The sequence below is a fragment of the Eurypyga helias genome, unplaced genomic scaffold (genome assembly GCF_000690775.1).
Source record: "Eurypyga helias isolate BGI_N326 unplaced genomic scaffold, ASM69077v1 scaffold17663, whole genome shotgun sequence".
Lineage (NCBI taxonomy): Eukaryota > Metazoa > Chordata > Aves > Eurypygiformes > Eurypygidae > Eurypyga > Eurypyga helias.
The window spans coordinates 33367-59952 of record NW_010243282.1 but is presented as its reverse complement, the minus strand read 5'-3'; the positions used below and the strand labels follow the sequence as shown (position 1 = coordinate 59952).

The following is a 26586-nucleotide window of genomic DNA, read 5'->3' as shown; positions in this document are numbered from 1 at the left end:
GGAATATTACAAAGTAAAATGCATTACTGATTTGCGAGCTAAGAGAGAAAAGATTTTATCCATGCACGTAGCTTCTGTAGTTCTTGATCATCTTGGTTACAAAATAAGATCAGCCTAATAGAGAAGTTATGTAATTACTTACTCCTTGTAAGACTTGAAAGCTGTCATTAGTAGGTGGAGGATCCTGATCTGGGTCCACCCCAACCCTACAGAAACATTAGGAAAACAAAGCAAGTGGTGTTACAGAGGGTTGCAAATGCTGTGAGTTGGGCAGAAGGCATTTTAAAAGCACTTTAAGCACCCAGCAAAGCCACATTCAGAGAGGTTATAAGAATAGTTTGAGGAAGAGCTGTTCATTATTCCCCTGCAGTCATATAGCTATAAACAAGATACTTTCTCCCTCAAGCAGCAACTACCTCTAGATAACGGCTTGAGTCCATCTCAGCATCGACTTTAACTGCTTACCTTGGTTTCCAATTCTTTTAGGACCCTGGTAAATTATATTTCTGGCTTAAAAGATAAACTGTGAGTGATGCCCTCTTCAGTGGAGAACATGCATCATGCCCAGCAGCAAGAAACCAGAGACTAAAGATAAGCCCATCCTAAGTATTTGACACAGCAAACAATTTAGCTGCCAGATGGGCCTGAGAATGGCTCAAATACACAACTAAAAAAGCCACACACCCCCAAAGTTTTAATGCACTGTGTGAAGCAGCAAATACTTTTTTATAAAGACTCACAATATTAATTTTCTGCAAGTTTCATTCACCTAACACAACACAGTGGATTAACAAGGCTGCCCAGAGAGGTGGTGGAGCCTCCTTCCCTGGAGACTTTCAAAAGCCGCCTGGACTTGTTCCTGTGTGATCTACTCTAGGTGATCCTGCTCTGGCAGGGGGTTGGACTAGATGATCTCTACAGGTCCCTTCCCACCCCTACCACCCTGTGAATCTGTGAACAAGAGGTCTGTCTAGTCCAGCCTCCCACCAGAGTGAGGGAGGGTCTGTATAATGAGATAGTGGATGATTACAGAATAATACGTTAATAAGAAACCGTCTACTTGCCTTTGCATAGCTAATGAGCATCTTAGTGCTTCTACATGAGATGGGTATTTAATCCTTGTAATCATGTTCAGGTTTTTCTGGTCTGTTTGGGGTGTAGCTATTTGTTAAGATTAGACTTGTCTAGTTTTAAATCCTATTCATGCCTTAATCTGTGTGCTCTGTTGTAGAACCTAGACCTCCAACCTCAAATGTCAGGCAAGATTGTCAGTCTCAAACATGTAACATGGTTGGACTGAAATACAAAATAACAAGTGTAGAAAAATGCATGTGATACCAAAAACCTTGTCTGAAATAGCTAACTTCTGCATTTCCCCTCTGCTGGAAGGGACTGAGCTGGTTTAGTGCAATTCCTTTGTTATCTAGCCTGTGTATCAGCTATTTCTAGCCACAGCATTTATGCAACACCCCTGAGGATGACCAGAAACCAACAGAACCTTGCTGGTAAGACCATATCATTTGTGTGTCCCAGGGACACTGCTTGCAGTGACCCAGACCTGATTTACTTTCAGGCACAGAAGATGGCATGGATTAAACTAAAAAGGGAACACCTTCAAATAACCTCCAGGGCAGTACTTCTGAATAGAACAACAGAAGAAAATTAGACATCGAACTGAAGTTTCAAGTCATCTTTGTGGACCCACATAACTTAATGTAGTTCAGGGAAAATCCAGAAGGTCACTCTAAGACAGCCTGGAGAGGCCTCATCCAGAGCTAGTGCTGACCCAGTCCTCTGCTGGGATTTTTTTCCTGAGTTGCTTTTCTTTCCTCATCATTTCTTTTTTCCACACGCAGAGTCATCTTAACCCTTAGACACATTTGGCCTGGGAATTCATTGTCACTGACCAGCCTCAAGACTAGAAATCTTCACCAGTTTAAGGGAACACTGGACAGAGACTGAGTGCTGGGTTGAAACACACGCTAAAGTAAAATGCCAGATGCAAGAGCTCTGAGAGGTTACAAAGGCATAGACGTTACTGCTTAGGCTATCGCTAAGCAGTAAAGATGAGGTAAGAAAGGTTTTCTGTAGACATACTAGTTCCCTAGTGAAGCTGACAAGCAACATCAGGAAACTACTCAGTACACTGACATATATGATTGCAAACTCCTTTATAAATACACATTAAAAACCAAAATCTGTGTCTTTCCAAGTCCTCTTGCACTCTGGGGAGATTCAACTCACTATGCACAGCAACCATGCTGGGGTTAGCCGTGCATCTGGCAGTAGGGGAGCTAAAGAAGCTCATTCCAGAAGATGAACATAGCTTGCATTCCCTAAATAGTTTTAACTCATTGGGCTGTCCGTTCACTTCACAGTACATAAAACAAACAATTCAGAATGTCTCAACCTTTACTTGATTTACAAGGTTGTGCCTTTGTTTTGGGGATTTTAACTGCCCTTAGGCAGGGGAAGGGGGCTTAGTGGACCACCAGTGCAGGATGACCATTCTGTTCAGTGAAAAAGCATAGTACATCACAGGTCAGGTGTTTGGGTTCATTCTTGTGCTGAAGAGGAAGACAAGAGAGCTCTTCTGTATTAAAATGGTTCAACTTTTAGCAATAAATTCTTACTACAGACATTTCTTTCAACATTGAAATAGTAAATTGAAGTAAATTTGTCCATTTTAACTTTTTTCCAAAGTTATTCTTCAGGCGAATTTCTATTTTGAGCATTTCTAATTAATTCTTTTCTATAAATCACACTTAAGTTCATGTTTCAAGCTGTTCTTCAGTTCACAGATTAATACAAAATACATTACTATTTTGAATTCCCACAACTACTTTTTGTATCTTTCAACCAGCAGCATACTGTGTCTCTTAACCTCTACTCTAGCATGAATGGCATAGGAAGCTTTACTTTTTTTGTAGCAAGCCTTCCTGTTTAAGTTTCAAGGCATATACACCCTAGTCTCATCACAAGCAACGCATTTTTGCAGGTCGTGCTCCCAAATTTCTAAGGAAGTCTCATCTTTATCACCTGAAACAAAACAATACCATAACCCAGTCAAGTGTCTCCCAACCTCTTTTACAGTGAAGCCCAGAAAACATTTAGTTACTTCATCCTTACTTAACTAATTCCATAGTTAAAAGTACAAGTAAAGCTGATGCATGTGTGTCTTCAACGTAATTTTTTTTCTGGTGGTTATAAGAAGAAAAACCATCTCACATCCTTAAGTGCATTTACAAAGCTTCCCAAAATTTAAATTGTGATCTAAAGGTCAGTATCAGTTCTCATTTATTTAACCAGTTTTTAAATTAAGAAAGATTGTTACTGGACTCATTTACGCACATCCCCTCTCAGAGGTCAGGGGCACAGAGAGGGTAGCCTTGCTCCTGAGACTGGTGTTTTGCTCAAACCCCCTAGCAGAAAGGCAGGTGAGCAGGCTCTAGCTGAAAACTGTGTTTTGTTGAAGAAGCACAGCCTACGGATTGAGGGGCAGCTGACAATCAAGGCTAAGGCAGTGCAGATGCCAGCAAGCACCTTTGTTTTTCCCTAGACCCTTTCTGAAAGCCTATTGCAGCAGTTTTGTGTGTGGATTACCTGAGGGTGTACATGAGCAGTTTAAATAAGTTAACTCTTAAAAAGCAGATGTCAGATGAAGACTACGAGCAGTCTTTCAGCTGTAACAACGCATATACGTCCCCAAACAGGTGAAAAATCCATCTGTTTCCCCCACTGGCATCAATTTGGTATTGGATAGATACCTTAATACTTCAGTACAACCAGTTACTAGTACATGAAGTTCATCCATCTTATTTGTGCCTCCAGAAGTTTACTGGAAACTGTAGACAAGAGTGCGCTACAGCAAAAACTAATCCAATTACAGCATATTTTTTCACGCCTCCCTAATTAAGATATTTTTGGGTTTTAAGGCATAAAAGGCTTTTCACGCTTTAAGAGCTCTGTAATAGCAAAGGGACTACCATTGAGCTCCTAACGCCCAATATCAAAGCACTGCCTTTCTGCTCCTTATTCTGCAGCTACTATGGGAAGGAAGGGTAAAAAAAAAAAAAAAAAAAGGAGAAAACTCCTTCAAGTTCTCCACTATGTCATTTTAAAACGGGTGGAATAATTTCTGATGCTTCAAAAACCTTTCCAAGGCCCTGCAACACAGATGACAAGTTACCAAAATACCAGGCTTTATTACATTCTAGTACATGTAATTACTGTGGCAACAGCCAAAAATAACTGCAGTAGATGACAGTTCTCAGTCTCTGTAAAAGCCAGTGTACTCCGTCTCTGGCAAATATAGTAGTTCAAGTGTGACAGGATACATGAAAAACTGTTTCCTCATCCCAACAAGTTTTCTTGAAATAAATATTCTGCCTATGTGTGTATATATATACACACACACAAATACACATTCCTCTATAGATTTATTTTACATTTTATCCTCTCTCTATCCATGTATCAGTTCTACAGACTATCAACTGAAGAACACTAGGATTCTGGTTTACCCCCACTCTTACTATTATCATACTGCTAAGCAATGTGATAACCCTCAGTTTTTTAAAATATATCCCAAAAGAGGCTGGGCTAGATCACCTATGAAGTCCCTTCCAACCTGAAGGGTTGTACAAAACAACCCCAAGGAATTGCTTAAGAGTACCTGTGTGATTAGGGATCATATGATTGCATCCATAACATCTCAGCTTTCAAGTCTTCCCAGGCCAGAGATGCTAGTTTTGCTTCATTAATTACCCAATCACAAAGGATGTGGTGTTTTGTGAGGGTTTTTAAGCTAAAGACATGATGTGTGATCCACGCTCTCCCAGCTCAGAAGAAAACAGACTCAGAATTGAGGAACATATATGGTACACCGCAGAAAAAGGAGAAGCAGCAGCATGCCATAGTATAGAAAAAGAGCACACTGTGTTATAAAGATGAAGAAAGCCAAGCACCAGGTTAATCTGGTATGAAGGAAAGCACAGTGTCACCTGAAATACAGCCAGCGGCTTTCACTCATCTCTTCCACCGATGGAACATGGTCACCAACTCTGGTACAGTACAAGAATGCAATGTGAGTAACAAAATGCTCATGAGATGGTAGCTTTACAGAGCTCCCTAGCAAAACAGGGCAAAACAACAAAAAGAAAAAAAACCTACCCAATCAAAAGAAAAAAGATAAAGCACACAAGAATAAGAATGGCAGAACAATGACAAAGTGACAAAAAAAGAAATCATAAAAATTAACAACAGCAGCACTTTACAATCGAGATGCCCACCAATATTCTTCATTCCTTCAGATCCAGGCTGGCAAAACACCTGTATTCATGACAGGCTACCTGCCCCAGAAAGTGAGATTCAATAGCTCTCAAGAGCTGCTACACAGAGACACAGCCGATCTAACACGATTCCTACTGATTCCGACCTGCACGCGGTCTAAAAGAGAAAACGTTGTTAGAGAAAGTAATCACAGGAAGCTATGCACATACGAAAGAGGCCATCCATACTGCCTAGTTTCAGAGCAGTCCAAAACAACTGGCAATAGTACTAAATTGCTCTGTTGGTTTAACTAACAGCAGACTAACAATCTAGCTTGATCTCTGGTCATAGCAGACTCCGTTTTTACTCCTTGCTTTGCCTTTTGCAACTGAAACAGAAAAACACAAGTGACAGCATGTTTGGTTTCTAACATTTTCCACGTATATTCCTTGCCAGCTTCTGGGTTTTTTCCCCTCCTGTTTTTTCAGGGAGGCATGCCTCATGAACTGCATTTTGCTTATGTGAAAGAACAGCCCAGATGATCAGCAGGGCAGAGAGGCCTCACTCTGGGAAGAGAGGGTGTACACCACCTGATTGCACCAACCAAATATTTAAGGACATAGCTTTTGCTACGAAGAGCATGCACTCATCTAATCCTTGAAGGCTGAGGGAAATACCAGACTTTGGATTCCTGGTTCAATAGCTCTTCTCCCATACCGATATACACTCCAGGTCCTTCGAGAGGCCAACACGGAGACGGCTGTGCATACGCATCAAAATCTAAAAACTGCCCAATAACTTCCCTTTTAAGACTTTTTTCTCTCTGCTGTATCTTTGCCAAGTTAGTACACTGAAATTTTCCCAGATGTCTATAATGAGGCAGCATTTTTTGAATATTTCAGCTATTTCGGAAGAGTTCAACTGTTCCTCAGAAGATGGCTGAGAAAGAAGAAGATTCCTACCACCACGTTCTTAAAAGAAAAAAAAAAAAACACACCCCAAAACCAAGAACAAAAAACCCCATAAAACTCAATTACTTAAAAAAAAAAATCCCTAGAATTAGGAAAAGTTGTTTCAGGCTCGTTTTAGGGTGCCTTTGGGTATTTCAGCATAATGACTCCTGAAACTGCCTGCTGAGCCTTGCCAGAGCTTGGCAGTTAAACCTGTATCACCCACGTGCTCTAAATATACCTCAACCCAATTCCTAGAGGGTCTGGGCATTTGCCACACTTATTCTCCCTGGTGTCCATTGCCATGTTTCTAAGTACAAGAACAGAGATAAGGAAGCATCTCCCATGCTTACTTCCAGACATCCAAAAGAGGAGGCAATCGCTTTCCTACCAAGGCAAAGACCCAGACTGCTCTGCACCTCCATTAAGAGAGATTCAAGACTGCTGATGAGAAGCTAGAGACTGGGAGAGGAGGAAGAATTTTTTTTTAGACAGCTGGTGAAAACAGTGCAGAAAAAGATCCAGTGAAAGGAAGAAGCCCACAGAGGAGGGCAAGGGACAGCCTGTGTCTGTGCATCTGCCCTCCATGGGCATCAGAGAACAGCTAGAAGGCAGTGAATGATCTAAGTTGTAGAATAATGGAAACAGGCTGCAAAACAGAAAGATGTAACCTCCTGTCAGACATCCCCCACACCAGTCCAGAAGATAAACACAAGGCTGGATTCCAGCATCAACACTTGCCTCCTGCCATGGCAGCACACTGAGGCATGGTATCCAAGAAATGCACGTTTTATAGTTGGACCACCCTGGGTAAGATTAGAGAGTATAACCTGAGACTGCCACCAAGCTGCCAGTTTTGCCACCATCCCAGATAGTTAGGCAGCTCACATAACAGCTATGTGAGAGTTAGTGTTTCCTTATTCTTTCTCAGCTTCTTTATTAAAAAAAAAAAACCCACAACAACAAAACCTTAAAACCAATCACTAAATAGAAAGCTCTTTAAAAGATTATAATTGCAAAGTCAGATATAAGGCAGTAAATATCCAAGTTCAACCTTGTATTTTAGGTATCTACCATAAAAATTATTTAGATTTAAAGATAGAATGCTCTAAGATTTACAAAGAGTTGCTAAGTATAACCAAAATTACTTCATTAAAATAAACTTCCTCATTTGAAGCGGGTTATGAAAGAGCGGAAGGCATTAATCTACATGTTGCTTCATTCAACACGAAAAGAACCAGGTCAACCTCTAATGAAAAATGGAAAAAGACATTTTGCAATACAAATTCTAGGAGTACCCTTTGTTCCTGTGACAGATAAATGAAACAATAAGTCAGCTACTTTTCTGAAAAGAGGAACTTTGCCAGTGGTTTTGATTTACAGAGCTCTTGAGTTCACTGAAATTGTTAAAACTTCGGGCAGGAAACTGTTTCTTTGTTTTAGTCTCAAAGGATGAGACTACATTTTTAATATCCAAGTCATGCTTTAGTTTCTAAGGAAAAAAAAACTATTGCTAGAAAAGCTTAAATGTTTACCACTCACATGCTTGGATGTGTCTCCCTGACAGACGGCCAAGAAATTCAAAACACATGACATCATAGCTTTAACTCCAGTTTCTGGTGTTAATTTTTAACTTGTTCAGCATCAAGTGGCAGAAACCAAAAGCATCTAAAGATCCCATTATTTTTTTACTCATTATTTTGCTGTCATGACCTCACTTTCCCAACCAGTTAAGCAGTAAACTGAAGTTAAGTCTCTGCTACAAGCCATAGGTGCCCTGCTCAGCTGTACATTTAAGCCTGACCAGTGGAGCCTGGCACACGGGTAACACACCCTGCCTGGAAAGATACCTGCTCTTCTGATGGCTCGAGACATTCAGAACAGAACAAGGGAAAGCAGATGGCAGTTTTGCCCGTTTTCCTCCTCATACTGCTTTTTACTTTACCAAAGTGTGTTTTTCACACTAGCCTCTCCATCCCTCACCTACTTTTAACACACTTCACATCAAGGGAGAGAAGGGACAACCAGAAGTAAAGAACAGAGGCTGCACCCCAACTGCTACACAGTTGATGGTGCGGCCAAAGGCTTGTGCCTGCCTCTGAGCCACGGCAACGCAATTCTGGACCCTTGTGTGTGCATTCCCCCCTGCAGGCACGCAACCGCCTCCCACGAGCGCTCAGCCAGGCCGACAGTCCCAGCTAGAGTCAGCCCTCTGGGACTGTTCGACCAAAACCGTGCCGGCACAGCCTCAAGACCCTGTGGTGGCAACATCTGTCTCAGCTCCCCTGACTTGCTCAGTACAACAGGCATGTGCCTGCAGTTCCTCGGGCAGAAGCTCTGCCCATGGGAATTACTGCAGGGGCCACCCAGAGACCCCTCTGACACCAGTACCCAGAGGATTACAGTGATACCACTCTGCCACACAGTGACCGCTACCTTTTAACGTCTTTTCTGCTAAATCATCCTGTATGGAAACACTACTATTTCCAGCCTCTTGCAGTCTAACCTAATGGGCAGGTGCCAAAGCTCAGAAAGCATCATCCCAGGCCACCCCAGTGACAAGTTACCTACTGCACAGCCTCAGGGTAGCATCAGCACAACACACTGTGCTGCTGAGTCAGGCACTGGGACAGCATCTCCTCCTGATCTCCTCCTGCCTGCCTCTTCCACTGCACAGGACTGCCACCTCCTGGCACAAGTCTGATTTCATGTGGTCTTAAAAACTGCAGTCTTCATCGTTAATAGAGCAGTGCCTATCAAGGCAGCTGTAGGCAGACCCATGCAGTTCTCTAAAATACTTCCAATCTAGAGTTCCCTTGTTTACATGACATCCTTCCCTTGACAGAGAAGTTAACCATGCCAAACAGATGACAGTTAAAATTACTGCTCACTAGCAAGGGTGGGTAAATCTCCCAAAAAACTACAGCCAAAACTGTTTTGGGCCTACTGTCTTTTGGCAGCTACACCTCTGGGAATGATATCGTAACCTTTCCAGTTGTTCTGCCTCGTTGGTCACATTAATGACTTTTGCAAGAACAGCCTATGCGAAGGGCAAGCCTGGAATGGATGCGGTCTTAGCCCTTTTCCCTTCAGGAGCAACTCATCAGCCAGGCACTTGGAGTCTCATTACCAAACCAGATTAGTCCTGCTGAAGGAGCAAGTGCATATTCTTAGATGCTTCCACAAACTGCTTCCGAGGCCCCAGAGGCAGTTGGGAGGGAGTAGGGGGGAAGCTGCTACCTCAGAAATACTTTCCAGTTGGCCAGGAACTGGGACACATGCTAGAATTCAGTTCTGTCCTACTGCTGACAACTGAAGGAGCCCTGTGGCACAGGTAATGGTTGACTGCACTCAGAAGCTGCCTTCTGATACAGGCAGACTGAACACAATTCCTTTTCACTCAGTTGGTCAGCAGCACATCCTGTCCCTTGCTGAACAACAAGGTTTGCAGGAAACAGCCAGCTATGCTCCCTCAACAAGAGGTGCAGGCAGCAGGGCAGAAGGATCAGGATGCCAGCACCTACCATGAGAGCCATTCCAGTCAGTTTTGTTGACCTGGTTGCAGCCAGGCTTCGGAAGATCCTTTGGAATCCAAGCAAGTAGAGATCAGACCAGGGATATCCTCACACCGGCCATCTCAGAGGCTACAGGCAAGTCCTGGCAGACTTCCCTCAGACACTGCAAGCAGCGTTCTTATCCACGTACAGCCGGCCACAACTCCTGCCTGCTCCCTTGTACCCTGTGCGTTGGGCAGCCTGTGCACGCTTTGGGTTACGCAGACACCATGCCTGCCCTGCTTGCTGAGATGTGTTAGTACAGCTGTTCCTTACATGCCAACAACGGGCAGAAACCTTCTCCTGTTGTCAGAGGTGCCAAATGGAAAGCTACACAAAGCATCTATTCCAGGTACCTTTTTGAAGTCATTACACAGCTCTTACGTGGGAACAGAAGCCAGTTTGGCTGGACTTAGAAATATTTGGTAGGATGCGGCCTCTCACAGTCATTAATGACAACTGCACTGGAATTGGTTTTGTTATTGACAACAGCAGGTGTTGCATTACCTGTTGCTAGTGACATGACCTTTGGAGAGCCTGGCTACACAGAAGTGATGCTTCTTTCTGGTGTGCTAGCTAAGCAACAGGAACTTGCATTTAAAGACAGTTTTAAAGGACAAATGGATTCATTTAGCACAAAAAAAGAAAAAACACACACCATGATTTCCCAATTTTTGAGAGCTGATATACTGTAAATGACTGCTGAAATGCCTGTCTCTAGCTAGAAGCATGCTGCCTCCAATGAGAAATGCTTGTAAGTGTTTCCAGGAGTCTTTCCAGGAATTTTGGGGTTTTTTTTGCCAACCTAGAAAGCACCTGCTACCTATTACCACAAGCAGTTCCCTTAAGTTTACCAAAAGCAGCACCAGTCTCCAAGAATGATCATTTCTTCCAAAGACTGAAACTGGTTTTACCAAAGGTTGTGTTTTTCCTGTCCTATCACTATACAATGGGATACAGATTCTGCTTAGCACAATTAGAAAGCAAGACAAAGCTAGCTTTCAAGTGCCAAAGAATATAAATAATTTACATATGAAAAAACACACTGAAGGGTTTGTACAGCATGTATTAATTCCACTCTATTTACCTTTGCCCCCGCAAACACCAAAGCTTTCACAGAACGATAACGTATGTGGTCTTGAACAACGATTGATTCATTATTTTCTAGCACTTCTGTTGACAAGTATCCTCAAACATGAATGTATTTGCAGTCCGAAAGTACTAAGTATTGGCCAGGAGTGTTCAAGGCCAGGCTGGACGAGGCTTTGAGCAACCTGGTCTAGTGGAAGGTGTCCCTGCCCAGGGGGGTTGGAACTAGATGGTCATTAGGGTCCTTTCCAACCTAAACCAGTCTGTGATCCTATGACAAACACCTATAAGCATGCCATTTTCACAGCTCTCCTAAAAAAAAAAAAAAAAAAAAAAAGAGAAAACGCCCACAAGACCAGCAGGATCCCATTTACCTTGGTTGTTTAGATAACAAGATTTATTTGGATAGATGTTTAAAGTTCAGTTTAGCCCCACTTCATTAAGGACTCTTTGTAACTTAAACACTATAACAGGGTCATTACCAAGAGCCAAAAGACAGGGAAATGTCTAAGTATAACAGGAAGAAAAGGCTACATGGGACTAGATAGATTAATTCTCTTTTCAATATAAGGGCTGCTGTATCAGGCAACACTATTCTGTATCCTACAGGGCTGACAAGGACCTAGATAGCTACTTGAAAAACATCAGAGAGCTTGAGGCTGAATCCCAGCAGCTTCAGAACACTGTCTTCACCAGCCTGCACACTAGCACCTTCCTTTATAAAGCATTATGTTCTAAATACCTATAACACCTCTAGCAAGCTTCAAACAAGTTCTGTAGGACTATGCCAAATTATCACCGTTGCCCCTTGAAGACTGAAGCTTCCCCAGCATACAGCTGCATACTGACCTGATGTTCAGCCACGACAGCATGGGAGTTGTACCTCCACCGACAATCCACACAGTGAAAAAGACGATGAGTAGAGTTGTTGAGAACATCATTTGATGAGAGTAGGTAGCAGTATCCCGTATAGCCAAAGCGAATGCCATGGCTCCCCTGAGACCTGTGTGAACAAATGAAATAACAGAGCTTCAGAAGTGCAGCCCCTATTTATAACACAGCATCTTTCCTCGCTCCCTCCCTGCCACACAGGCACAAAGGGTCAGGCAGAAAGCACTGGGCTCCAGCAATTTCTAATTCCCTCAGTTTCCCTGATAAATTATACTCTGGGATGATTCAGAATGTAATTTGCCCTAGTAGTTTTCTGTAACTTACAGAACCCACAAGTGGTAAGAAAAGGTGTAAATATTTCCAGAAACTAACAGGGAAGAAATGCAGAAACAAACAAGTTGTGAAGAACAGCAAAACATAACCTGGCCTGCCTCGGGAACAGTGTGGCCAGCAGGACTAGGGCAGTGACTGTCCCTCTGTACTGGGCACTAGTGAGGCTGCACCTTGCATCCTGTGTTCAGTTTTGGGCCCCTCACTACAAGACAGACACTGAGGTGCTGGAGCGTGTCCAGAGAAGGGAACGGAGCTGGGGAAGGGTCTGGAGCACAAGTCCTGTGAGGAGCTGCCTGAAAGGAGGGTGCAGAGAGGTGGGGGTTGGTCTCTTCTCCCAGGTGACAAGTGCCAGGACAAGAGGAAATGGCCTCAAGTTGTGCCAGGGAGGTTTAGATTGGATATTAGGGAGAATTTCTTCACTGAAGGGGTTGTCAGGCACTGGAACAGGCTGCCCAGGGAGGTGGTAGAGTCACCATCCCTGGAGGGATTTAAGAGACAAGTGGATGAGGTGCTTAGGGACATGGTTTAGTGGTGGACTTGGCAGTGCTGGGTTAACAGTTGGACTTTATGATCTCAAAGGTCTTTTCCAACCTAGAAGATTCTATGATATTATGGAAATCAAGCAGCTCCCTGAATCCAAAAAAAAATACACTTTTCCCATTGATTTCATAACTGAAGCATGAGTCCTTGATATGAAATTGTTATCAGCTGGAAAAATATTCCAGTTAATAACATGTTTATGGGCAGACTATATTCTCCTGCCATGGCCAACTCCACTAGCAAGAACAAGCCAGAGGATTTGGCCATCTGCAGACTTCCTTAATAGGGGAATCACAGAATCACAGGATGGCTGAGGTTGGTCACTAGACACTGGTCCAAGCAGTGTCACCTGCAGTAGGTTGCACAGGATGACATCCAAATGGCTTTTGAATCTCTCAAAGGAGGGAGGTGCCACAACCTGTCTGGCAACCTGTGCTAGTGCTTGGACACAGTAAAAAGTGTTTCGTGATGGTCAGATGGAAACTCCTGTGTTTCAGTTTGTGCCCGTTGCCTCTGGTCCTGTCACTGGGCACCACTGGGAATGGCCTGGCTCCCTTTTCTTCATACCCTCTTGTTTACAGAGGCATCCCTAGCACTTACTGAGGATACACGCATTTAGACACACACTCTGTGATTTTCTTTAAATGACAAACAAACAGTTATCTGCGCGACAGAAATCTTAAGGGATTTTAAGGCAAATACCTTGTTTTCTTCAACTAAATGGGAGAGGGCACTCAAGTACACCTTGATTTTCTCAGCAGATATCTGTTTCTGTACACATACATCATCTCAGCTAGAAACAGCCTTCTGGAAGGGATACATCATAATTCCCCCATGCCCTCCAGATGTACTTCAAACAAAAATACTCTATTCCCAACGTGAGGCAACTGCTTGCTACCAGCAGCTGGCATTTCAAGATGTCGCTCTTCCTAGACATGTCACACTTTCTGTAAAGGCTGAGTGATACATGACATGCTGCAACAATCATCAAGTCTTCCATTCAGCATGCGTGGATTATAAAAGCAGAAGGTGGTACTATAAATTGCTTGCGAGTTAAAAATAATATTTTTTCACGTCAGCAAACATTTTTACTTTTACCTGAAAACATCATCATGTGCTGAAAGTTCCAGCTGATCTTATGCCTTCTGCCTAGATTCAGCAAGAAGGAGAGAGGGTAGATGTGTGCAGCTCTGCCCAAAAAGATTGCAATCTGTTCACAGCTGAGAGTTAAGGATTTAACTTGCCTGGAGGTATGCACTCTTGGGTGCCTGGCTCTAACATGAGGCTTCTGCTTTAGTGACAGCTTTATATTATGATGTAAATGTTCTTGTTATAACTGTCTATATAGAACAGACTTTCACCAATTATGTGCTTACAGAACTAACTGCACGTAATGCAAGTTTTAACTAATGTAACCAAGTTTTTTAATCCACAGTGAAACTATACCTACTAGTAAAATTACAAGTTGTACAAATGAAGACTTTACTTAAAAAGTTCACACTTAAAAAACCTAGTGCCACCACCATTCGATTATGTGTTTCAGACCAACCAAAATGCAATCCTTTGTACAGAAGAAAAACCAGTCTAGGACCAGCAGGTGGCTACTCCATTACAGCTCCTGCAGAGGCAAAATCTCCTACTGGCTGGCAAGCACTTGAATAAAGAGTTACAAAAATGATAAATCCGAAACCCACTTTGTCAGCACTAGAATGAAGTGCAAAAAAGAGTAGTAAGCGTATTGCAGAAATTCATTGCGGTAGGTGGTAAGCTCCTTCCCTCCCTTTCTGTGGTGTAAACCATCCAGTGTTTCCAGTGAGAAGCAAAAGCTGAATGCAGCCTCCACAATCCAAGGAACACTTTGGGACAAACTAGAGGGACGTGCTGAAATCCTGTAATACACCAACACAACTAGAAGCCCACCAAACACTGATCATTTGCTGCTGAGATAGCAACATTAGAAGAATGAAACAGCTCTCTTACGGAAAAGAAATAAAACAGTGTAAGAGCTCTAGACACCACCAGGTCGTTGCCATAACAAGAGTAAAGCAATACTGTCTGCAGGAAATTACATCTCCAGAAAAATAAGATTTTGGCTATTACTTTATATAAAAATCTTCATATAATGATTCCAAACAATTTCCATAGCAGTATTTCTGAGGAAAAGACATCAAAAGTCTTCATGATCAACATAGATGGGAATAACAGCTAGGATTTTGTCAGTGACACCAAGGCTTTAGCTCTGCCTTTGCAGTCCAACCTTTCTCTTTCAAGAGCTAATGATGCCCCCACATTTCACACCTGCAAGGTGTTAACTCCATGGGGACAGCAGCTGTTGAAGCATAAGGTGGGTGCTAGTACAGGCTGCCCTCCTCACAAAGGCAGGAAAAGACTTCAGAGGCAGAGAGATTAAGTGCAGTGGTAGAAAGAGATGCGAAAAGTGTATAAAAAGGTAGGAGGATAGGAAGAGAAAGGAACAAAATAAATACTGAAAACAAACCCAAGACAGATAGCATAACCTGAGAGAGGACAGAATGCCACAGCCAAGATGAAAAATTACATTGCTTAGTATACCAGATGCAGTTCATGTCTTTATCCAATTGCTGCAGGGCTCTGGAGCACCTTTTAGGTCAGAAGAACGGACATGAGGAGACACAGGAGAAAATTTATTACTGTTGCAGAAAAAGAGTAAGTGGCCAAAGAAAAATAAAGACAAATGTGATAAATTCCTAGAGGCAGTACAGGGATGAAAGAAAACAGTGGAAAGGAAAAGAGAAAATAAATACATTCTAGATTAGGTGATCTTTATATGTCTTTTCACTGGGTTTTATCTCATTGCTGATAGCCCCACTCCTGCAGCAGGCAGGGAGAAATCTGCAGTGGAAGACTAGTTCCCATTGCTTCACTCACACTTCTAATTACTCTGAATTTTCAAGCAGACAGGAAAATAGTGAAGAAATAGGCACACAAGCTATTTCAACAGGGGCGGGGGGCAGAAGGGAATCCAGTCATTCCCAGCTTACAGGACTGATTACTACGCAAGTATTCAGTTCTGGGGAATTTGAGAGCCAGGTACCGAGTCAACCAGGGACAATGTGAACTGGATTCCTACCTCCAACACCAGCGCCCTTCAGCAGTGTGTACTCTTCGTATCAAGGTCTGCACCACAGCGCAGTTTCTTCCTCCTCACATCATCTGTGACCTTTTGACCTCTTGCCCTCTTTGGGGCATTGCTCTGAGATAGTCTGTTTGCCCATGATCCTTTTAATTTACTTCAAGTTCACTTGCTTTCTTCAAGGGACCATTAGAAGCGAAGAGAAAAATGAATCCTTTCAAGGGCCCCAAAGTTCAAGAGCAACACAAGCACCGCTGTCTGTCAATGGCCAAGTCACAGAGTATAGAATATTCATTCATTTATCTGTTGAAATTATGACTTCTAGCACTTGCTGAGGTGCAGAGCCAACAACTCTGTGGCACAGAGGCCTTAGGGATTTGAGGTAAGGGGTAACCAAAAGATTGTTCTCAAAGTTCTTGTGCCTGCAAGACGTGAGGGAGACTCAGGTCAGCTGCCACCCTCTATTTGGTAAAGCAAACAGACACCACAAGTTTTTAGGCACATAAGACAGAGAAACCTCGCACAAAGCAAAAAGGATACAAAAGCTCCAATGATGAAAATTGGGCTGAATATGTGTTTCTGGAAAGTAAACAGTGCCAAACCCATATAAGAAAATATGAAGTTCTCTGCCAGGAAGTGCAATACCTCAAAGAGCTAAGGAGAAAAAAAAAAAGAGAGTCAGATGTTAAAGGCCAAGCAATAAAACTGCTTTTCAAAAATCAACAGTGCACGGAACACCCTAGCAACACCATATAGAAAAGGTAAAAGACAGTCTTGCCTGCTTAGTGCGACTTCTTGATTCCACTGACAAATTATTGTATGTGTAATGCGCCTGGGTAATGCCACAGAAGAGGACGGCTACCACACCTGTGAACAGAAACACATGTGAAATCAGCCTGTTCATTCTGTGAGCTCAATACATTTAGCCTTCTCAAGTTCTATTACATATGCACATCATCCTCAGCCTTGAGATTTTATGAACCTTGTTTTCAACCGAGTTAGATTCCAGGTTGGAATCAGGGGGGAGTTAGGTGTGTGAACCAAACCAGTCCTTTCAAAAGCCACACAGTGGGCTGCACCTTCAATAGCACTGCAGGGAGCATAGAAAATCTTAAGGCACCAATATTGTGTTTCTGATCAGAAGGTTTCAATGAGCAAGCAGAAAAAGGGTTGCTAAAACAGACAGGACTTCAGCCTCCATATACATGAATCCCATCAACTCACCAGTAAATCCACAAGCTTCTGCAAGCAAGAAAGTGCTCCAGGACATCAAGAAGAAGAGAGCCGTTTCCAGCAGGGGGAAGCAGTGCAACTTTGTAAACTTTGTCACGTTATGTCATTTGTTAAGGGATCAAAATGTAACTTCTTTGGCTTCTCAGTACCCAGTGTTTATGAAAAACACCTTCCAACTACCGTTGCTTGTTAGCGCATTAAAACAAAACACTTCGTGCTGAAAAACATCAATTCCATCACATCAAGACAAAGTTCAGAATCAAGGTATCCCCTTGCAACAGTCAGTTTTGGATATATTCGCTGCATATCCATTTCAGAACCGTGGCTCCACCTCTTTGAGGCAGTATCTTACTTATGTCACGTTTCCCTGCAAAGTGCCAGCAGGGGAGGGATATATACCTTGTGTTCCTTTTAGATTGTGTCTCTTAAGGAGTTTGGGGTTTTTGGGGGGTTTTATTGTTGTTTGTTTGTGTCTGGTCACCCTCCCCCCCAGCAAAGATCTCTCCCCATCTTTAAATAAAGCGCAAAATACACTCAGAAGCATTTAACTCACAGGGCTGTTCTTGACCGCAACAACCCGAAGATGAAGTAGATTTATCAGAATTTTTCTGCTCAGATTTGTTGACGTCTTTTTCAGCAACACAGCTACTTGTGTAGAAAGCCTGCCTACAACAAAATACATTTCCTCTCCTTGTGTTGATGGTTTTTAGAGTAAAAGCGAACTCAGAGCAGCTCAGTCTTACCATGGGAAGATAGAAAAAGCTCATCCTCCCAGGGAGAACAAAACAAGAGGAATGTCAAACACTGAATTAAGTGCATACAGCTACTGAAGAAGTGGAACAGATTTCAGTAGGGCTCAATACAGCTCTTGACATACTACAAAAAAAGTTGTTCACATATTTATTCTGGGGTTGTTTCCTGAGGCAGCAGGTAAACACAGAACAGCTCACTGGACCTGAGGTGCAGACAGCTATGCACGGCTCGGCTAGAAGACAGGGAATGAAACCATGCGCTAATCGGCGTGGTAGAGAGATCCCTGCTCTTCCTGCAAGCTGACAGATTGTGCAATCTTCTCCAAAATCCAAGCATGGGGACAGTAAGGGCACAGCAGGGATACTTGAAGCAGTAACACTCTCCCCTGCTCAAATGAAGGCAACTGGTACCTCAGTGGACACATCAAGGCTGCACCAGCATCCACCGCTGCTCTCCAAGCATAACACAGCCTCACCTTGGGCTCTCTGCAGCACTATACAACCTAAGGGCAGAACTGCTGCTTGCGGGGTCACAGCTCAGGGATGTTAAAGCAATGAGAAGCATCGCTCTTAACGAGGGATTTCACAGGTCCTTCAAGGTCTGGGGCTCACAGCACTCGAGTGCCTCCTGCAAGCAGCAGTCAGGTAGCCCGGAAGACTCAGTGGAAACCAAGTGGGCTTGATACCAGAATACAGCATTCATAACAGGCCACAAGTGATTACCACCAGAGGAAAAGAGCTGGCAGAGTTTGCCTAATGGGAGCCTGGTTAGGATGAAGCAGTCCTGAGGCCAGCTACCTGCTCCACACCTACTCATTAGCAGGGAATGCAAACTTGGAGGGCAGCAAGGGCTCCGAAACACATGCTCCAGCCACACCTTCAGCTGTTACCCTACTTTGTCAGAAGGCTGCCCTCTAAACAGAAACACAAACCACCATAAATTACATATGACAGTTGACATTTGCACCAAATATAAAACTCAGCATTTTTTTAAAACAGCTGTTATTCTCCACAGTCACTTCTCCATACAAACCATCTCTCTCAAACTTTTGAGGAAGTCCTGTTACACTGAGCTAAAGTGTTTTTTTCTCTCTCCCAAACAGACCCATTTTGTAACACCGTGCTTCCGAAGCAGTAACATCCACCAGAGCAACAACTAGAACCCATCTTCCCACAGAGCACTCTGATAATTCCACCGCAAGTTTATCCCAGTGCCTGGCTCAAGAAACATGCATGGATGCTCAGGAAACTGGATAGCCACAGTCATTCCACAGGAAGGGAAGAGGTTGAACCTTTTTCCCCTGGAAGTTAGGTGAGAGCCCTTGTCAGAACAGATTCCTCCTTTCTGGTCTTATCTGTTGGCTTTATGAATCAAACTCTTCATTCCCCTTGCTGCTACCATAAGTTGCCATACCAAAACATTTCATTAAATCTGAAATGAAAACTTGTGCTCATCATTCTGGAAGAAGGGGAGGATGAGAGAAAGGTTAGGAAAAAAATCATCTTGTTTCATATAATAGTGTAATTTAAATTAACACTTCTATTTGGTCAATTATTAGTTCTGTTTTCTTAACTTAAAGATTAAAGCAAAGACAACTGACTTTGTTCCTTAGGCACGGTCTTCTGCTTCAAGTCATTTTAACCAAGCAGATTTTGCAATTGAGAAAGAAAATAGAAAGTGATACAACACAATGACTGCATGAAAACTCTCACTCATAGAAAGGTACAGGGATAGGTACTGCACAGCTACAGGAATAACAGTCTATTCACTTCATTCATGACCTGAGTTATAGGTTCTCATCAGCTACAAAGAGTAAAATGCAAAATTTACACCTTGCTTCTACAATATTGCATGACACTAAGTATTTTTCCAAAAGAAAAGAGGTAAAGTTGTGTAAGTAAGCAACAATGTAAGGACTTTGTTTTGTTGTTTTCTTAAAAAAATGACAAACCAAACCAAGAAGTACAACCAACAGAGGCAGTCTTCTGGACTGCTTCCCCGCTCCCAGCCTCATGCACCCTCCTGAGCACTTACATTGGAAACGGCAAGAACCAACTGCTGCTTCAGAAACATGATTTTACAAAATGGACCAGCATGCATTTCAGCTGTAATTAGTAGCCAGCCAGCAAGCCAAAAACCACAGCAATAGTATTTGAACAGCTAAACCTACGGATGGCTGGTAGCCTAAAAGCCAGATGAAAAATCATGGTTCTGGGCCACACTGACTGCAGAAGAGCAGAACTGGAAGACTGAGCATTACAGCGCCACAGCACATTTTGCCCTTACACCTGAAGGGTTACCATTATGCAGACATGTATTACACAAATCTCTGTGGTGTGTATATAACAAGACACGGTTGAGATATTATTACTTAAGATGAAGAATAACAGGTTTATGATTATTGTATAAAATATCACATCCTATCCCATTTAGATCAGTTTTCAGAAACCTAGACAGATCAAAGCAAGCTGGGACGTGTACAAATCTACTAGCTAGTCTAAAAGCAAAGAATCTGAATATTTTTTTCCCCTGAAGCAGCATCACAACTTCTGGAGCAGGTCAGGCTTAATAAGGTCTACTATCTGTGTCTAAAACAAAACCCACGCAGATCATTTGCTGAGCGCCTCATGCTCTAATCAAGGAGTGGCAGTAAGCTTCAAGAGAGCAGGGCAGGTCATGCAGAGCACATCATGTTATGATGTTAACTCTGGTAGAAATAGTCTTATCCAAGACCGATGATGTCAGATGCGCAGCAGAAAGGTTAAATGCAGGACTCTCAGAAAGAACTCCGTGTGGTCAGAAATAGCTAACAACAATTTTCCTGACAACAGAAGCAAACACCAGTTCTCCTGTGTCTTTCACGCCTGATAAACCCAATTATTTTTAAAATTTCCTAAAAAGAAACTGAACGTGAGGCCCTTTTATTTAGGGCCTCCCCTTGGCTTGCGGCATGCAGCAACATCACTAAAATTGCTAGTGTGGCCACGGTTACCTTGGAAAAAGGTGATTTCTGTGCGTACCTATGTGCCTTTCTATAGGCAAAGGTTACGTGAATGCTGATCGCATCTTCACACTCCGATCAAAACAAGCTAGTGTCAACACTGCCAAAGTTGGAACCAGGTGAGCCCTGTTCATACCTGAATGTAGCATCTAGTCTGAAAGAGCTAAACGTGAAAAAGGATATCAGAGCTGTCACAACCCCCGTCACTGCTCCCATCATGAAGGAACCACTGAATATTCCCAGGAAAACTCCAACAGACTTGAAAAATGCTGCTGCATCAAAAGCATGGGTATTTTCACCTGTTGGCTGGTAGGCCACTATAGATCTGGAAAGGAAGTAACACCATGAGAAGTCTGAATTGGCATCAGAAAAGTTTTATTCCATAACAAAAACACCTGAGCAACAGAAGGGACAACCCGGTACTGAAGGCAAATTTGCCTTCCTGGTGTATGTATGCATGAGGGATCTTGGCAAGTGTTTGCATTGTTCACTAATTCAGTTCAAGACAACCCATTTAAATTCAAAATAACATTTCTCAGAAAAAGCATTTATTTTAGACAAATACCAAAAGCAATTAAGAAACTTCAGAGTAGAAATTCAGGTAGTTACTTACGAAGATAACACAATGGCAACAGCATCATTCAACACGCTCTCCCCGAACAGAAGGGCATAGAGATCGACATCAGCATGCAGCTCGTTAAATATTGCTAGCACGGTAACTACAGAAAGAAAAGAGAAAAACCACATGGACTGACTTCAGGAGCGACTGCGTGAGCTGATGGAGCAGACTTTCCAGTTTTTCCTAAAGCAACAAACACCAGGAACTGAAGTACAGGATCAAAATTGAACCAGGAAAGAGGCTAGTCACGTTTATCCATAGGTAGGCAACTCCACCATCGGTTTTAGGGCAGCTCCATCAGGAGGTGGCTCTGTTGGCCTCCCATCTGTACAGTGTCTACAGGAAAACCCCCATAACCAAGGAGCATGGGGCAGACAGAGCACTTTTAGCAAAGCCCTGATATTTCTCGTAGAACATGTTCCATATAAGACAACAGAACGTTGTGCAGCTCTTGCTGCTTTTAAAGGCCGTATGGATTGTTGGCATAGCATCAGCATTTCAGCCATTTTAAAATAGTACTAATAACCCTAGGTGTTCCCCAAAGCGTACGCTATGCCACAGGAGTGTGCGTTTGCGCAGAATTTGAAAAGGGCAGGACAGTTAAATACTTATAACTATCCTTTCAAGAAACTTCAGCCTGAGATGAAGGACCATGATCTTCAAGTTCCCATATAGAAGCTTCAAAACAAATGAAACTACATGGTGGTTTTGGGTTTTTTTTTTTTCCCTAAATTGTGTGCAACCAGCAGCTGTTCAGAGCTCAGCTCAATCACAGGAGCTACTTCCCATTTTCACAGAAATCACCACCTCAAATAAGCTCTTTTAAATGTCAAGCTTCATACTTCACTGCTCCCTACACTGGCCCCTGACACACACCAGCTCTCCAAACTGACCTGCCAAGCAGACACACGTATGCGAGCCTGCTGGACTTTGAAGGCTGACTACATAATTTTGGCAAAAGCTCAAATTACTCTGCCAGAAGAGCATTCTTCTGCTTAAACTTGTAAAACGTGAAGTTAATTTGAAGGAGAAAACAAAAATTCCCCACACCTAAAGAGCCTAAAAGCCTCAAATATGGCTTTTAAATTATCCAACATCCCAAGCAATGTAGCTGAAGAAGGAAGTCCTGCTATTCAGACAATATAGTAATTTTGTTATTTGGAGACTTACACTTGATGCACACTAAACAAAAAACCTACTGGGAAAACATATTTTAGGTGTTTGAACAGGAAAGTTGCATTTTCCCCCCAAACATACCATCATGTCACACCAGTCCAGCACCAAATCAGCAGAGAACAACTTTTACACACTCAGAATTTGCATGCATTTCAGAGAAGAGGATCAGACATACCAGCATAACAGGACTGAAAACCAAGTGCTGTTAATATCATCATGCTATGCAGCCAACAATCCTAGCAATAAGGTATTTGGGAAGGTTATTAAAAAGTGTTCAGCAAGCTACCTGGATCAGTGGCAGATATTATCGCTCCAAAGAGGAGGCAGTCTGTGTAATAGAATTTATCAGAGAGCTGACCCACCAACTTCATTAGTTTCACAACCCCATACATGAGATTCCTGAAGAGAAAGAGGATAACACAGTCCAAGTCAAACAAGTTGGTGCATTTCAGTCAGGCAAAGGAAAAGCACAAGCAACAATATTTCATATGGGCTTAGTTATGCTACAGCTCTGTGGGATGCTGCCATAGTTTAACACTAAGCTCTCAAAACTCATTTTCCTCGTTCCTCTGTGAGTGGAGTCAAGTGATATACAAGACCAGAACATTTAAAACCAGTAAGCAAAGCGTGAAACCTGTTCACAAAACTAGTACACAGAATCTACATGTTGTTTCCTTTTTCCACCAAAGGGAACATTTTCCTGCTCAAAATTCCCCTCAGTATTGCTTCCCCCAAGACAGTACATAGGCCAAAAGCACCAAGCTAAGAATAGGCTTCAAAGTGTTTATCTAGTGAAATTCTTTGAGAGACAAACCAAGGTCACCTATGCAATTTGGGATTTCTGTATTTCAGAGTATCCATACACCAGACACAGCAATGTTAGCGGCATTAAGAGACTGTATGCAAGTAAACCAACAGGACTAGCTGGCTTAAACTAAATGTGCATACGTATACACATAAAATTACATATATACATACACATATGTGTAGAGAGGAGAGCATGCACATGTGTGGGCACTGGAAGGGACACCTCTAATAGCTTGATAGCTAAAATTCTATTACAAGTAGTTTCCACAACTGAAGTTAAAGTCCATTCCAGTAAGAGCCAAGCAGGTTTGGACTGGACCATTACATCAAAAACTCAACGTTGCTCTTCAGTACTGCGGACCCGTCAAGTGATTCAAACTTGACGTTATCATTTCAAGGGGCAGAATTGCTTAGAAGCGGAATAAATCTCAGCACATACAACTTCTGCGTTCTGTCTAGAGGATACACAAATAAAATCCTCAGATAACAAAACTGAGGCAGCCTGGAAGGCTCAACATACACGTTATCAGCTTAAACTTTAGTAGAGAAAAGAACTGGTATCAGAGTTCACTTACCCAATAATAAAACAAGAGACTGCTGTTCCTAAAAAGGCATAAGCCAAAATGGACCCCAAATTCCTGAAAAAGTGTCTCTGCATAGGAAAAAAAGTTTAGCTTATTTAAAACAAGTAATATCACATGTTCAATAAACATATGGTGTTACTACACTTTCTTTAATACACAGAAGCACCCCTTCATTTCAGAGAAATGCTTCCATTACTTCAATGTAACTCATGTCCAACCTCCATAAATTGAGTAAGCCAAACCTGAACCATGTATTAAATTCTACATGGAGCTTATTGACATGAAGCTTTCCACACAGATGTTTTCATAAGAGACAAAAGTTGGCTGCAAAACTAAAAACCAGCACCAATTCATGGTACCTTCAAGCGACAGCAGAATCTGGGCCCTTCTGCCACTCAGTGTCTGGCCCAACCCCATTGGCATTCAGGTTTGGGTCCACTTCTCAGCATTATTCACTGCATTTTGGGTATCTGAGAAGGACCAAAACAATTCATAGCAGGACATCTTTTACTTTAAATGAGATTGACATTAGCTTCTAGAAATATTCAAAGGAAAACAAATCAGCAAGATTAGAGTTTAATGTGTTTATAATAAAAACTACATGTATTTTCTCTTAAAACAACATGACCTAAACTTCTATGGAGGACATGTGTTTTTTTTACTGCCACAAAAAAAAAAGCTTGAAATGGAGATTGCACTCCTGAACAAGTCAGTAGTTCCACACTGGGGAGAAAAAAAAAAAAAAGGCTGTTCTCTGCATAAACTTCACACACTTACTTTCTTCAGGCTATAACCTGCATGGAAAATAATAGGAGGCAAGAGGATGTTGAAAAAAACTTCTGGGTCAAATGTTACCTAAAAAATAAAATATGAGAATTCAATTAGAAACAGACATATACAAGCTGTTATGTTTTTTTCTTCTTTCATTGTCTAACAACTATTATTTTTGGTTGTTGAAATAGTAAACAACAGGCTAAGTTGACCCTCCATAATACTGGCCAGCTCTATACATATGCAGCAGCAAAAAGCAGCAGCTCTTTATGGTAAACAGCATCCAGAAAATAGACATTACACCCATCACCAATATTAGTCTTGCAGCAGTCCAAAACACAATCCCCTGATTAAATTAGAAAAAAAAAATTAAGGAAAGAGATACTGGAGAAAATCTCTTATTGTAGTAAATTATATTCATATGTTTGCAGATGAGATACTATTTAAGCTCCTTTATTTTCTTCCTCTCAAGTCTAGTCCCTTCACAGCTGTTCTAAGCCAGTCAGGTCAGATACAAGACTGGTTTTTAGGAACTGGGATCTTCAATCACTTCCACATATTTCAGTGGAAGTTTCAGATATCCATGAAAGACTACACTAGAATAAGGAACAAAAAAACACCTATTTAAAATCCAAACAGAAGACATGCACACATGTGAGACTAACTAACCTATCTTCACCCCTATCTAAGCACAGGTTAGAAGACAAACACAAGTGTGCGCTCCCAAAATAGGATTAATTTCACCTAACTTTAGGTATCTGTAGCAGACTGGTATGTATAAACAGCCACTTAAGCTCTCTCTATAGTCAGCATAAAAAAGTATTTTTAGGTTAGAAGCCTAAAGTCTCAATCCTATACTTCAAAGTCTAGCTTTGATACACACAAAATGTGTTTAATTCCTGACAGTGAATATGATAAGAAGCCAAATAGCAGATCTGAGTAACAAGTTAATAGATTAATTTCTTTTCCAGTACCAGACTGGCAGATTATAGGGATGTAAACAGTAACTATTTCCTGACAATAAACAGATTTGAAACCCATAAGGGGAGGAAAGGGAGGAAAGGAAACTACACAAAAAATACCCAATTAAGAAACAATCGCCATATTGTATTATGTATTATTATACAAAGCAGCATCAGGCTTTTTTGGTTCAGCTGGTCTTTGTGAATTCCACAGACATTGGAAAAATGTCTTCATGTTCTTAAGCATCCCAACAGCAATAGTGCTTTGGGAAAGCACTACATACATGCGATGGAACACAGTTTGGCCAGCAGCCACATAATACAGAGGGTGCTTTTGCATTAAGCATTGAAGTGCTGTTACGGTCAGGAATACAGACACCTGATACCAGCCAACATTCAAACAGGATAGTGTGGGGAGGAGGGTGGGAAGCACAGACAAAGGAGAAACACTCAGCGAAGTACAAGAAATGGTCTACCCTCACCTTTCGCAACATGTCATTTTGCTCCACGTTGTGGATCTTGCCAGGGCTTATTTCCCCTTTAAGTGTATACTCAAAGAACTTCCCGCTGACGTTGACCAGCAGAGTTGTAAACGGCCTGTCCTCCTGCGAGCAGCTGAATGGCTTGTCATGGCCACTCGTAGAGGGAGTCCCATATCGCAAGATCACCCCAACTATGAGTCCTGGAAGAGAGTTAAAAATCCATGAGGCCGATTTGCTTCTCTTCCTAACTTCCTAGTTTCAAATTACATCCAAGGGGTAACGCACGGGCCTTACGAGCATAACACGCATCATTTGGCAGCGCATCGTTACTACCAATTGCCTGTGGAAGAAGAGGCCCTGAGTGCATCAAAGCTACCAATGAATCCATGAGGTCTGGTATCTGCCTGAACTGACAGACAACATACTCAGTTTCATGTTTTGTTTTCCTCATCCTCACTCAC

The 26586-nt window shown here is 42.2% G+C and overlaps 1 protein-coding gene across 1 annotated transcript; it reads right to left on the bottom strand.

Annotated features, from left to right (window-relative positions):
• Positions 1-142: 142 nt before the first annotated feature.
• Positions 143-26576, bottom strand: SLC9A7 (solute carrier family 9, subfamily A (NHE7, cation proton antiporter 7), member 7; the record flags this gene model as incomplete). Its single annotated transcript, XM_010149361.1, has 14 exons — positions 26420-26576; positions 26126-26325; positions 24688-24765; positions 23902-23978; positions 22806-22918; positions 21338-21443; positions 20908-21049; positions 16962-17067; positions 16516-16604; positions 16278-16391; positions 13724-13835; positions 11711-11864; positions 5001-5060; positions 143-206 (listed from the first exon to the last, which is right to left on the bottom strand). Coding segments are annotated over exons 1-14 (1572 nt in total), but the record flags the coding sequence as incomplete, so codon positions are not given.
• Between the last annotated feature and the right edge of the window lie 10 nt (positions 26577-26586).